General features: G+C 41.9%; 1 protein-coding gene across 5 annotated transcripts; it reads right to left on the reverse strand.

Moving 5' to 3' along the window:
* Positions 1-229: 229 nt before the first annotated feature.
* Positions 230-8153, reverse strand: ACTA2 (actin alpha 2, smooth muscle; the record flags this gene model as incomplete). 5 transcript variants are annotated; one of them, XM_082002078.1, is made up of 8 exons in its annotated part: positions 6864-8153; positions 5012-5140; positions 3551-3661; positions 2978-3062; positions 2725-2886; positions 2301-2492; positions 1157-1338; positions 230-373 (listed from the first exon to the last, which is right to left on the reverse strand). In XM_082002078.1, exons 1-8 carry the CDS (start codon positions 6990-6992, stop codon positions 230-232), a joined length of 1134 nt encoding a protein of 377 aa, XP_081858204.1. In that variant the 5' UTR covers positions 6993-8153. The 5 variants fall into 5 exon arrangements, with proteins under 5 accessions (XP_081858204.1, XP_081858205.1, XP_081858207.1 ...); XM_082002079.1 differs by having other exon boundaries at positions 5012-5134; positions 6864-8152; XM_082002081.1 differs by lacking the exon at positions 5012-5140 and having other exon boundaries at positions 6864-8151.
* Between the last annotated feature and the right edge of the window lie 6671 nt (positions 8154-14824).

Consider the following 14824-nt stretch of genomic DNA (forward strand, 5'->3'; position numbering starts at 1 on the left):
GATGGAGCTTCAAACCAGCTGTAATGTACCTCCACAAATGCATTATGGTGTTTTTTTTAAATAGGAGCAGCAAGTTCATAGCATATTTAAAATTTATTCAAAAAAATACATAGTATCCAATTAATTAGATTTAGTACGATGAAGGATTTATGGAATGAAATGATAAGAATGTATTTTCCTGAATACATTCACAGTAATACACTAATGAGGCATATAAAGATAAAACAATTTAAAAGCATTTGCGGTGAACAATGGATGGGCCAGCTTCATCATATTCCTGTTTGCTGATCCACATCTGCTGGAAAGTAGACAGGGAGGCAAGAATAGAGCCTCCAATCCAGACGGAGTACTTACGTTCAGGAGGAGCAATGATCTGTGTAAGAAATAAAAGCACTAAGTACGACTGGCCATTGTGGATAAAATACATTTGTTAGACAAAAATATTAAAGCAGTGGTATTTGATATTAATGAAAACAGTGTATCTGTGTGCTAGTGTCATCTTGGCATTTCAGTTAGCTATCATTGCAAGCAGTAAAGTTAAATAACAACTTTTTAAGTGTGAATTTAAGTCCTCAATTTCTCTGCCTGAGTCAGTATGCCCAGTAAGAGTAGTGCATTTGTGTATTCATGACTGCATATGAAAAAAGGGGAGATAATTGCTCTGGAAACATATAATGATAGCCCAGAAGAGCTTGGAAAAACGAGTGACCTATGGAGCACTCTTATTAGTATAGTTGATTGATAAAATGTTTGCAAAGCACAGAACAGATGATTTGAAGCAGCAGAAGGAAGACAGGCTTGTCAGACATTCTTTGTTTTCTGAACTTGTAAGCCAAGGACAAAACCAGCATTTCTTCTCTCCCATCTCTGTCAGCCAAAAAGGGCTGAAGAAGCTCACACATGGCCCCAGAGTAAAATTTACGCTGCTGAGGCCATGCTGGGGCAGTTTGCAGAATTCATCCTGAACAAGGAAAAGAGAGAAGGCTCTCTTCTTCCAGCAACAAAGTTACCATGTGGCGATTATTTGCTAGAAGGTACCGACAGGATTCCAAACATGTACAAAGCACTTACTTTGTAAAGTGTTGCTATGTTTCATTGGATTTTTGAGGACTTTGTACATGGCAGCTCAAATAGTCTACAATTAATTGCACCATACCTTGATCTTCATAGTGCTGGGAGCCAGAGCGGTGATTTCCTTCTGCATCCTGTCTGCAATACCCGGGTACATTGTAGTGCCGCCAGACAGCACGTTGTTGGCATAAAGATCCTTTCTGATGTCTATATCGCACTTCATGATGCTGTTGTAAGTGGTTTCATGAATGCCAGCAGACTCCATGCCTGGGGAAGACACAGAAGAACACTGAGGAAGCAACTTGGTTCAGAAACTTTAAATTGTTGGCACAGAACTGACTACAGGAACTTTAGTGTCTCTTTGGAAGACATCAAACTTCAGACCTGTGGAAATCTGGAAAGTCATTCTGCAGTTGTCTAAATTATTTGCTTGGGAGTTCCTTGGTGTACAGCCCTCCTATCCCCCTTATGCACACAACTCCTCCTTAAAAAGACAGCTGGGGGTGTGGAATTGTAAAGTTTCCACTAGGCTTTTGCAGGCAAATCTCAAATGTCCTAAGAATTCCTTATATGGTCTTGGAATTATTTGCTTTCTTCTTTTTTCTTTTTTTTTTTTTTAAATTGAGCCAGCTCAGACACAGAACAGTCAAAATATGTCCTAATACCTCTAAGTATGCAACTACTTCATCTATTTCTGAGCTAAAATTCTGCCTATTGGCAGAACCAACACTATTTCTGTGTGACCTTGTTGCAAGTCTGCCTTCATGGCTGTTGATTAGCAAGCATGGTGTTGGCTTTGCTCTACAAACATGATGAACCATGGATTCAGGATTTGGAGCAGTCTTTTTGAAAAAGAAAAGTAGTGCTTCCCCCCCGCCCCCTCCATGCAAGCTTGTTTAAATTATGATCCTCACACTACTTAGAAAAGTGGCTTTGCAGCCATACTTCTCATAGTAGCCAACTGCACAACATACAAAATGGCATGGGCCCACTGCCAGAAGCCCTGAAACATTCAGAGTTTGTTTTGGGAAAGCATTTTACCCTATTGTTTGACAGGAAGTTCCTCCCACCATATTAATAGTGCTGTTCTAAAAGATTATTAATATAACAGGTGCTAGGCCATACTCGTGTATACATCTAAGTGAGTTAGCAATAGGATGCAATCAAATGAAAATAAGGACTTGATATTTACGTGCAGTTTACCAAAGAAGAACAATCATTCAACCTACCAATGAAAGATGGCTGGAAGAGGGTCTCTGGGCAGCGGAAGCGTTCATTTCCAATAGTGATCACCTGACCATCAGGAAGCTCATAGCTTTTTTCCAGAGACGAGGAAGACGCGGCAGTGGCCATCTCATTTTCAAAGTCCAGGGCCACGTAGCACAGCTTCTCCTTGATGTCACGGACAATTTCACGTTCCGCTGTCAAGAGAATTCAATCTTTAGAATGTCATTCAGGAAGGACCCAGACATGTTGACAGGTTGTTCTCTTTCATTCTCCAACACCCTCCCCTCTGCTAGTCTTGCAGGGGACTTTCCTGTTTGATTCCTTCTTGTATCTAATCAACTGCAGATCAATTGCTAGTCCTTCTAAGGCCACTAGAAACATTGCACATTAAAGACCTCTCCTCTTCAGTCAGCAGCATGTCCTTACCAGTGGTCACAAAGGAGTAGCCACGTTCCGTGAGGATTTTCATGAGGTAGTCTGTCAGGTCACGGCCAGCCAGGTCCAGACGCATGATGGCATGCGGCAAGGCGTAGCCTTCATAAATTGGCACATTGTGTGTTACACCATCCCCAGAGTCAAGAACAATCCCTTTGAGAAGATAACACATGATTCATTCCCAGGTGCACATCAACACACTTAACTATTTCTAATGTCTATGCCACGTTCCCCAGAGGCCTACCTGTGGTACGTCCAGAAGCATAGAGGGACAGAACGGCTTGAATAGCTACATACATGGCTGGCACATTGAAAGTCTCAAACATAATCTGAAATGCAATTAAAATAATTGCCTTAACACTAGGGTTTTTAGCTTAGTCAAGCAATATGCTGAAAGAGAGGGAGAAGACAAGATTTTCACATTTCTTGATGGTTGGTAATAACAAGGAAGGAAAATACAAAATCTAAACCCAAAAATATTTGTCGTATAAAGACATCTCCCTGTATCTGGCCTATATCTTTAACATATGAATACAGACACATGCACATATTGATTTTGTAATAAGTTTGGACATAAACACAGATTAAGATGACATAAAGCTTGGAGAGATTGAAGTACTCACGTTCAAAGCGGATACACTGACTTTCTAAAGTAGATGTAATAATAGGCAAATATGACAAGTGGTCACTATGCACTTTCCATCTTCCATAACAGAGAGATCGACTACTAGACAGCACGACTAACTGAAACAATGAAGTTCACATCCTGTTAAATTCACAAAGTTGGAATTATTCCATAGCTTCAGTGTGAGCTTACCTGGGTCATTTTCTCTCGATTGGCTTTGGGATTCAGTGGTGCTTCAGTCAGTAGAGTCGGGTGTTCTTCAGGTGCAACACGGAGCTCATTATAGAAAGAGTGATGCCAGATCTGAGAACAATGGGAGAAGACAAAGGAAAGAAACGCTATCAACCAGCAGCTCAGAATCACTTCCAGACAGGTATTGTGCTCCAGCACTCTGCTTACAGCCATAGAGACAGGCTAATAATGTTTCTCACGCAGTTGTTCTTATTGCCTTCATAGAGATTATCAAAGTAACTGCAGAAAGAAAATCACTATCCTCAGGTTTTACTGCTAGTAATATACGACTTCTTTTAAACACACAGAAGTTAATGAGAATAAATATGTTATTCTTATAGTGGAAGAGACAAGAGCAGGACAGACTTGGTTCCAGCAACTCTATTTCAATAATGACTGAAAGTTAAACAGTTCCATAACAACTCTAGAACATATGCAGACCTATGCAGTGGAGCTCCATAGATAAGGGGTCTCTTGAAAACAGTTTCATCTTTTGGTTTGCAAAGGCCAGCCCAAGACTTCATAAAAAGAAATGAAGGCAAATGGCTTGTGAGGCTGGAAGTGAACTTGTGTTTATCGCCTCCTCATTGCTCATTCCTACCAGCTATAAAATTCTGAGGCCCAGTAGACTGCAATGAGGAGGTTAATACACCAATAAGAAATAAAAACACCAGAGACTTTCTAAAGGCCAAAAAGTTTTTTCCAAGCTTGTTTTCAAGCTGGTAGTGATTACAGACTGGTTGATAGGTTAGGCTTCTGAAAGCTTTTGCCGTCTTTCCAAGTAAAAGGTACAATGCTACGAGAATGAGTAAGTCCTGTGTGACTCCACATACTTGCAGTGTGTTGTGATGTCCCAGCTGTTTCAAATAGCCCTATTCTCACAGCACAATATTAAATAAAAATACCATCTTAGAAATTGTGTCAACTGTACAGACTACAACTGTAAACATGGTTCTTTCCAGAAGCCTTTCATCCAAGTACCGGCTCTGAAATGGATGCATTGCACTGCAATATTGTTAAGGTTTCAAGCATTAAAAAGTATGTGTGTAAACAGTGCCCTTCACATCAAAATTACATACATGCTTTGCGTTTTTGCAGAAACAGATACCTTCTTAAATGTAATTTCTTTACTAGCAAAGTGAGGGTATTCCTTTTCTTTCCTTTTTCTTTCTTCATCTTGACAATGCAAAGATGTATATAGATCATACTGGAGTAAAAGAACTCCCAATAACTACTTTGATGCACTCCTAGTAATGCTTCAGCTTTAGATGCAAGTTAACCTTTGTTGTTAACAACCTTCTTATCAAACCATACTTGATAGCATGATGCTTTCATCTAAAATTTAGTAGGTATTCTGTAAACATTTGATTAAAATATTTCTGTTTACCAGTGATATACATCAACTTTTCAAAGCTGAAATACCTTCTCCATGTCATCCCAGTTTGTAATGATGCCATGTTCTATGGGGTATTTCAAGGTCAGGATTCCTCTCTTGCTTTGAGCCTCGTCACCTACGTAGCTGTCTTTTTGACCCATACCAACCATCACACCCTATAAAATAACACAAATGGAGTTAGTCTCTCAAGGAGAAGTGTCACCAAGTAGGTAGAACATTAGCTGTGAAATAAATCCAGTTGCCAGTAATACTAGTTACAAAATACTTTACAAATACTAATGAATGGAGAATTACTCATTGCTTTTTAATTTCCAGAATTAATTGTTTAGTTCACTTAAACCTCTGGAGTTCATGTTTCCTGTACAGTTTAAGCAAACAGCACAAGTACAATGTTAAATTCATCAAGTTAAAGTGGAAAAATAGGGTTGTTTTAATGTTCATTATTATTTAGGGATGGTCTGCTAACTATAATAAAGTGGAGTAAAAGCAGAAAGTGATGTTGTGCCATCTAAGGGTCAAGATGGATACAATACACACTTTACATTTCCCAAAGCTTAAATTTCAACATTTTTTAATCTTCTTTTTCAACACTATAATATTGCCATTACAGACAGTCGATTTAAAAAAAAAAAAAAAAAGCCTATACCAGTAGATTTAAGGTATTTTCATGGATCTGGTAGAAATGGTCCATGGACCAGAAGCTTGAAACTACTCTGGATATACAGTAATCTCTGTGTTAAAGTTAGAAATACTGGGGAAAAAAAATTAGTATATAGTAGGATGCTTTGAGTGCATAGTACTCTCATCAGAAGAGTCATTACACACTCCAAACCTTGGCATCTCTAACTGCCCTGTCTTAGAAACAAGCAAGCCAGATTTGCAGTTTATGGTGGAATGATCCTTCCTTCAGGTCACTAACGCTATCTGTGATACGTGATCAGGAAAGAAAGGTTCTAGAAATCTGCCGTGTTTGTTTCAACTGTGAGTGTATGGCTGGCTTTTGAGCAATTAATACCATTGACACTATCTACAGAAGCTGGCATTTGAATATGTTTTTCAATTATATTAATGCCCAGAGGCCTCAGGCACATATTTCTTCTGCCCTGAAGAACTTAAAATGTATTTGCTGGGTATATAAAGTGCTGCATCTTACAACCAGTTTACCTCTTCGCATTTCACCAGGTCCTTAGATGGCATAGAAGCAACTAGGTGAATCTACTAAATAGGAGGATTCCTTTGTCCTGGCCTAGCCAAGGTGCTCTACACACCATGCTAATGATGATCTGGCTCAGAAACTCTCTATATTTAACAGCTCAGGTAATATAGGTATTTTTCAAACTACTAAAATCAACTGGAATGCCTCATATAATCAAATGTAAACCTTGAAGCTAAAGAATCTCAACCCTAGACAGGTGCCCATTTGTGATACAGCTAAATGAATAAAGTCAGGAAGGTTAATAGGAAGCTGACTGAAAACTTCTCCTTCCTCCTTTAGTTTTCCACACATCACCTATCATCAGCTTTTAGGGCAGTCAAAATTCCCAGATACTTCTGTGTTGGGCTTTTGTGATTTTTTTTAAACTAGCTTTATTCAGCAAGTTCTCTGTGTAACCCGAAATTAAGGGACAGGGTGAAGAGGGCACATAAGGGAGTGAAAAATTTTAGACTGACTCCTCTCACAAGGCAAGATACCTGCTTTGACTCAGGTGAGCACACTGCTGGACTCATTTTGCCTGAAAACATTTGCATCAAAACATGATCACCCAGGGCTGGGCTCGTCCCAAACACAGGAAAAGGTGACTCTGGGGTGCAGGGCTAGGGATGGGGCAGCAAAGCCTTCTACAAGCCCAGTATGGAATAACCAAAGCAGTTCATCACCTGGTGCCTGGGACGACCCACAATGGAAGGAAAAACTGCTCTTGGAGCATCGTCCCCAGCGAAGCCGGCTTTACAGAGCCCTGACCCATTGTCACAAACAAGGGCAGTGCTGTCCTCTTCCTCGCACATCTTCTATGTCAACGTCCTCAGGCCCTCCTGAAATGGCCTATGGCAACAGCAGGAAAGAATTTAAAAAAAAATACAACAACAAAAAACCTCAAACCATACTCGCATAGCAGACCCACCCTTGAAGACAGAGATGGCTGTATGAAAAGAACCAAGACGAGCAAAGAGAGGTATGGCACTCCTTCGGCAATCGCAAGGCCTGCGGGGCCGTACGAGGGAACTGGCTTCCTTTTGAAAGCGCAAGAGGTTTCAGCCACATCTGCCAGCGGGCTGTGCGCACTGGAGATTATCCGGGGGATTCCAGAGGAGACTTCTAGTCCTGCGGCATGGGTAGACAGGTCAGGGAGCAGCAAATGTTTATCTAAATTTGGTCACAAAATTCACGGCAGGGGGTGGGTGGGAGATAAAGGAGAGCACTGGACTGACAGCTGCAAAAACAAAGATCCCTTTGCATCGGATTCAGCACAACTTCCCCGGCTTTTCTGTCACCCTGACAAAATCCTGACACATGTGGAAAGCTGTCAAAGGTAAGAGCCCTTCAGTCTTCCCCATCCAGTCTTGAGCTTCCCAAAGACTAACCACATTAAATGCTAGGCATGTACCAGTGGTCTTTTCCTGATGCAGGTATTAACCCACTGGATAAAGATGGAAAACTAAGTTTACACTTAACCTCTTAAATATGAGAAATGATCCCCATGAAAAAGGAATAATAAAAAAAAAAGAAAGCACCTTCTCCAGCCGTCCCCTAGTCACTCAGAAAAAAATAACACGCCTTTAACATGAAGTCAGGGACAGTGTGTGTTTTTAAAAACAGGCTATAGCATATGGTCCATCATCATTTCAAAGGAGCCAATAAACTGCATTTGTAGAGTGGCAGAGTAATTTATGTTGGCTCCTTGTCTCAGTAAAAAGAAACTGTTTTCCTCCTCTGGCAACAGGAAGATAATATGCATAATAAAAATGCTTTGAAGGCTTTGTATTAAAGTCAATTACAGAAACAAGCACTGAATACCAGGACTCAAGAAGAACTATTTGGTCACAATTTATGGTGTGGTAGGGAATCACTTGGCTAGCTCTGAGCCTGGGCTTCCACGCAGAGTTCAACAAATTGCAGTGTGTTAACATCTAAAGGAGACAGCTGTCATCCACAGACCAGCTGGCTCCACACACAGTCTCCGAAGCCTTCTGCCATGGGAATACTGGAAGTGCAGGACAAAGCAGGAATGGGGTCAGCGAGAGCCAAGGCCGATGAGCAAAGGAGCCCGCAATCTGTTTAGCCTCTGCGCTGGACGTAACAATCACAGACAGTTCTCCCAAATCCTTCATTTGAGATCCTCTGTCTCCCCAGCCAGGCAGCCATGAGACACGCTGCAGCCCCGCTCGGGCATAACTCCCAGGAGAAGACAAGGATAGGGAAATCCTAACTTGATGTACTCCAGATATTTTATTATTATTGGGAAAGTAGGTTGCAATTTTTGTATTTATTAAACTGGGAAAACGGGCTCTTTGTATTCAAACATTTACTGAATGGAGTACAATTGTTATCTAACATGAATGAACAGACTGGTTTGGACAAACCATTTCCTAATTAGGAAATAGGCTTTTCAAACCGTCTGTTTTTGGAACAGAGTTCGAGGTCAGGGGGTTTGCTCAAACCCATGCAGCTAATGCAACGCCACAAATCACTTAGGGGAGGGGAAAGAAGGGGGCAGGAAAGGCTACATTTCTGAGCTTAGTGGACTCTAAATGAAAACCATATTTAGTAATAAAGCACAAAAAGTTGAAAAATCAAAGCTGAATGATTTCAGACAGGGCGCTCCGCTGCCAGCCGGTGAGTTACAGCTCAGGACTGCCATGGCATGCAGTAGTAAAATCTTACAGCAGCAAATGTCACTCAACACTGTGGAAGAAAGGAAATTTTTCTTCCAAGTAATTAATACAGTATTTCGCCTCTTTATTCTACTTGCTTCATGGCTAAAGATAACCAATCACCTCACCAACTTCCACAACAAGCTGCTAAGAGAACTCCAGCCCCACAAGAAATACTGTGTGTAGCCAGTTCCTTAATGAAATGTTTGGCATTTTACAGAACCGTAGTTTCATATACACAGAGACAAGGACAAGTACACACACATCCTCACTGTATCCTATTAGGTGCCGCTATTTTGCATACTTCCAGCTCTTCTTACAGTCACATCCCCCAAAACACGTCACCTTACACTGAGTTAACAGCACTAAAGCAAACCTGCTGAGAAAGCCTACTACAGAGTCGGCAAATTCACCCCTTCAGGAATTCCGTTCTGTACAAAATTAACACCACGTGGTCACAGGGGTTCATTTAAGCATTAATATAGCTATAACTCCAGCCATGGCATTACAGAGACTGTGTCTTTATGCTGTTGTGGGAGTGCTGGTGGAATCAACAAAATCATCAGGTAGAACTTTTATTTCCTTTTCAGAAGTGCTATAAAATAAAGACAACTGAGTATAGACATTACGAGCATTTTATCAATTCCATTCTAATAAGTAAGTTCGTTTAAGCAAGCTACAGCACAGCACAGCACTATGTCCTCCTGAATAGCTTCCATTTGACATTACTTAACTGAAGTCCTCCAGCAATCTGTAAATCATGCTATCGGTTCAGCCCCACTTACCCTGACAGCGCTTGGCCGGGGATAGCTGCTCTGGGACGGTGCACTCTGTATCCGAAAGCTCCGAGGTTATATAGCCCCTTCAGCTCTTCTCCTCCCACTAGCCTCCCAAACAAGGAGCAGAGACAGACAGACAGAGCTGAAGTCTCTAACAAAACCATATAGGGACCTTATTACAAAAACCTCTAATCTGGGTGGCCACAGGCCCTGGGTCTCTTCCACTGCATTCCAGTGTAGAGCCCATGAAACAGGAGGAGACTTTCAGCTGTGTAAGATAAACACTTTAAAACTTCAGCAGATTTGCTAAAATACAGAGACGGAGCGTGCCCACAACAGACACCCTTTGGCAGGAGGAGCATGTGTTAAACAAGAGAGGTCCAGGCCTCCGTAGTAAGATCCAACAGGCAGAGAGATAAATTGGAAGAGCAGTCGTTTGTGTTAGGGAAGGGAGTCTTAAAGAAACACTTTGCTTTCATTAAAGGTTCTGACAAAAACAATGAAAATATTTCTGTCAAGCTAAACAGCTGCTGAATTTTGCTATGCAGTCTCTGCTTGTATGCTAAATACTGCCCATAGGCCTACGGGTAGTGAAGAAAGTACCTGCTGTTGTTGTATAGGGTTCACAGTGAAGTCTTTGAAGGTTGTGAAATGTTCTGTTAAAAGGTTGTTGAGATTCACTCTGGATTGCGATGGGTTAGAATCCATTCTGTTTCTCTGTCAGCTCATTTTCAAAACCCTAGGACCTGTGGGCCACCTTCTCCCTACTGCTTCTCCATTGATGGCCACAAATCTGGACTGTTGTAAAACTCATCTAAAATTGTTCATAATAAAGTTGTTAAATTTTATAACCCACATCTAACATTTCCGTTGAACATATTTTTAGTGAATAAAGCCAGGGTTCTCACTGTACAAGTTATTTTCAGCACAGGACTGGATGTTTACAGCTGTAGCCAGCTGTTCTCTGGACAGGCTGATTCTAACGAAGCAGCTCTTTCATCATCAAGTTTCTACTAAAGACCAGAAATCAGCATCTCTAAACTCCAGTCATGAACCATTACAAATTCAAAAGTGCTCTACGACATGAGCCAAGAAAGATGTGAGAATCTAAGCGAGATCCTTATTTTGTGAGTCTTGTTACAATGTGCAGGGGCATCATGTGTTCGCTGCCTGAGTGGTCTTAATGCAAGAAAATCTCCCATACAACCGCAATGGGAGTTTTTCTGATGTAGAGATTATAAGGATTAGACCACTAGCAGAGATAGCAAATAGGCAGAATTATGGATTGAAGACAAAAGGAATTTAACTTTTAAGGAAAGGAACTTTTAAGGAATGTAACTGCCTTTGAGGGTCAGAAACAGAAGCTAACAACTGTTGGAACATGAGCCATGCAAAAGCTATTTATTATTTCACTTCCAGCATTGGGGCAAAAGATAAGAGAGATTTAAAAAAAAAAAAAAAAAAAAAAAAGAAAAAAGGAAAAAACCCACCAAGATAAGCAACCTACAATAGAGGATATAAACAGATCTTTTTTTGCGTATCTCCAACTGACAGCCAAAACCAAATCTTTTTTTTTTTTCCCTCCCCTCCAAACAACACTCAAACACACTGCTGGGAAAATTACGTACCTCGCACAGAGAGAACTCAGGTCAAGGGGAAGGATAATTTCACACAGCAGAACCCTTCACTGCAGTATCATGTCTGATTTTGATATAATCATCAACTACCTCCTAGATTGGGGGAAACATAGCCCCCAGGTTTTCAGACACATCATCTACTACTTCTCCTTGGAAATACAAAGATGGAGATAAAGATCCAAAAGAATCCAAACTCTTCAGCTTAATGAGAAGATGCTCACACTCCCAAACAAGCTTACTAGTGATGACGCCCTAGTGGATAAAGCACATGTGAGATTGCAGAGCCAAGTGAACAACCCTCCAGTAGAACTGGCACACCGTTCACTCTGCGCCTCAGCGTAGCTAGAAATACAGGCAACAGTTTTCTACAAAGGCCTCTGTAGATATTACAGAGGCAGTGGCTACGCAGGTAACACAGACACCCTTTTATCTCTGTTCAGCTTCAGCAGAGTTCCTGTAAACTTAGCCTGGTGTGTACCACAGTTACTGACGGTGCCAACGGTGGCGGCAGCAGCCCCTTGGCTGCTATGAGGAATGGTCGTTTGGGTGGGGATCACACGTAACTGCCTGTCACGGGCACCAAAGATGCGGGAGTCGCAGCCTTCAGGGTGCCCATGAAAAAGGCTGACAGCGTCTCATTCAGAGCAGGCGGTTGTTGATAACGGCGATGAAGAGGAAACACCACTTGTTTGGAGGGCCATACCATCCCATATGAAGGACATTTGTTAGAGACAGGGCTACGCAAGCTAGAAGGGAGAAGCAAGCCCAGAGACGGGCTGAGAAATAGCGATGGACACGCAGGAGCAATGCAGCGAAAGGCAGATGCCTCCAGCCCAGAAAGGAGAGCCGGCGCTCCACAGGCAGCTCGTCTCTGGGGTGTGACGTTATGGAAGGTCCCGGGGCAGGAAGGAAGGCAGGCAAAACAGGTGAACTATGCAAGGAAGTTAGGTCAGTCTGGCTCAAGGGACATTATAGAACATAAGCATTTCTTTTCTTTTTAGCGATTCCATGCTCAAGTTATGATCGCACAGATATTAGTACAGATAAACACACATGGGAACAAAATTAACGTTAGTAGTTTACAACTTTCTTCTCAGCAACATAGGTCATTGCCAGAGGGGTAGGGGGGAAGGGAAGAATGTACTTGGCATGAGACAAGAATAAGAACCTAGAGAGAACTGAACGAGTCTTCTGAGAACCAAGCCTAAATGCTGGGGATCAAACCTCTGAACCTTCCTCTATGGACATGCACCAGCTTAGCCCAAAAATAAATAAATAAATAAATAAATAAATAAATAAATAAATAAATATATAAAAAATTTTTTGCAAGAAAAAGAAACACCATTCCTGAAAGTAGTTTAGCCTCCCCTCTGGAGGCCAATTCCATCACCACTTTCTGATGCCTATCCTTCAGTACTTATCCTGCCCATTTTGTATAGAAACTGCCACAGCACAATTTGCCCAGTGTGTCTATACCCGGAGGTTCTAGTTCTTTCATTGTATCCATAGCCAAAAACTATGGTTTTTATTTGGCTTCGCCTGAGAACTTCCCTGTCTGTCCATGCTAAACCCTTTTGCAGTCTCCGTCACAGGAGCATATCCAGAGAATGATCAGAGAATGGAAAATAAGCAGAAAAAGTAGTTTTGCCTCTTTCTTTCATACTCTTTCCCTGCTCTCTTTATAGCGATACTAGCAAAGCTCCCATGCGCATTGGGAACTTCCCTATTGACTTCAAGCATCTTTCAAGATATCAACAGAAACTCTTAGTTACATGTTCCTTAAGTCAAGTAACTTGTGCTGATCGTCGTATGGACAGAAAACGTGCTTGGGACTCCAGGGCAGCAGGAGCGGTGTAGCCGCCGTGCCTAGGACAGGGGCTTCAGCAGGCCTGAAGAATGCCAGCCCAGAGGCCACACGCCATTTTGTACCCGCCACACTTTTTTGGTAAAGGAGGGCAGAAGCTGCAGTCTTATCCCAACTGCTATACAAAACTGGGAATAAAGTAACCTCTTTTCTCATAACATTACAAGCCATTACTTTATAAGGGAAAACAACGTCTCAGACGTGCGTGGAGACCTTCCTGCCTACACCCAATAGGCTGTTTAGGAATGAGGCTCTTCTAAATATGTCTCTGGCTCCTTTTTATTTGGGGATTCCTTTCATCTTCGTAGCATTAGCAGAATCTGTACATGTTTTGGTTTGTCTGGCTTCAGGCCCTCTCCTCTATCTCATTGATAGGCTTTACACTTCCCCACCCCCCTTTTGAGAAAGGCAGGAACAAATAAGCTTTAGGGAGCAGAAAGTGGCTTTAATAACCTGATTCATTGCAGCTGTCACACAGTATGCATCTGTAAATTGTCAGATCGACCATAAGCTGTCAGACCCATAGACTGGCTTTCTCCATGATTGTCAGGCTCTTGCACTGCTCTCTCTCTAACAACTAAGACAAAATGGCTCTAATCGTTCTCAAATATGGCGGTTTCCAACCTTCAAAGTTTGGAAAATGGTTTTGCCAGTGCTGTTCAAGAGGTAGAGGATATAGTGTTTGCCTCCTGACCCTCACCCCACCTCCTGAGTGGGCTGATGAAGCATGTTAATTCACAACCTTCCTTCATCTTCTTGACAAGGTATCCTTCTCCATGGTAATGTTAGGTAAAGTTATCCCTCATTCAAAAATCAAAGGAATGTACTCGAAGTAAAAATGAGCTAATGGCTCCTGCCCCATCCTTCTCAGATAAATAAATAGAACATAAGACTGAGCCCTCCTGGGTCAGGCTGATATCCATCTAGTCTCTGAGATTTCCTGATAGCAAATGCTTAGGAAAGAAATGGGGCACCTACAGTGATAGCTTTCTTCCTATATCCTTTCTGCTTCCTTATGTGCCGCATAAGGGTTTCCCGAGACAGGAGTTTGTACTTACATCTTCACATGTAATAGAGTTTTCCTCCATAAATTTGCCTAATTTAAACACATAGTTTTGGAGATTTTTGCCCTCCATGATTTTTTGGAACTAAGCTCTATGTTTTATCTGCAAGGCAGCATCCATAGCTCACACTCCAGCCGGTGCAGACACGTCTAATATTAGAAAGAAAACACCAACTACATCAGAAGCATAGTCAAAGAAATACTGTCTTTACACCAAGAGCTGCAAATCCACCGGAGATCCTGGATAAGCCCTCAGGCCACTGGCCAAGGCTGAGCCCTGCCCCACTGTGTGTAAAATCTTAGCAGCACCTCAGTAGCTTGTTCACAGTTCATGCAGACATACCTGTCCTAAATGACATGGTAGACAAGGCTTCATGATAATGTTACATTGGCGCATCTCCTAAGAGCTAGGAGAGAAGAGATTCCCCCAGATGATTATCAGAACCTCTCCTGTAACATGCTATCTACATTTGTCAAAATGTAAATGAAATCTTCCCACCATACCACTGTGAAAAACAATCCCTGACTCCTAAGGAAGTCAGACCTCGGCGCTGTGCGCGTGGGGCAGGCAGAGTACAGAGGTCCTTCCTGCACAAGAACTTCCGAGCTCCTCAATTAATGTA

Source organism: Phaethon aethereus (assembly GCF_964289735.1).
Source record: "Phaethon aethereus genome assembly, chromosome: 7".
NCBI lineage: Eukaryota > Metazoa > Chordata > Aves > Phaethontiformes > Phaethontidae > Phaethon > Phaethon aethereus.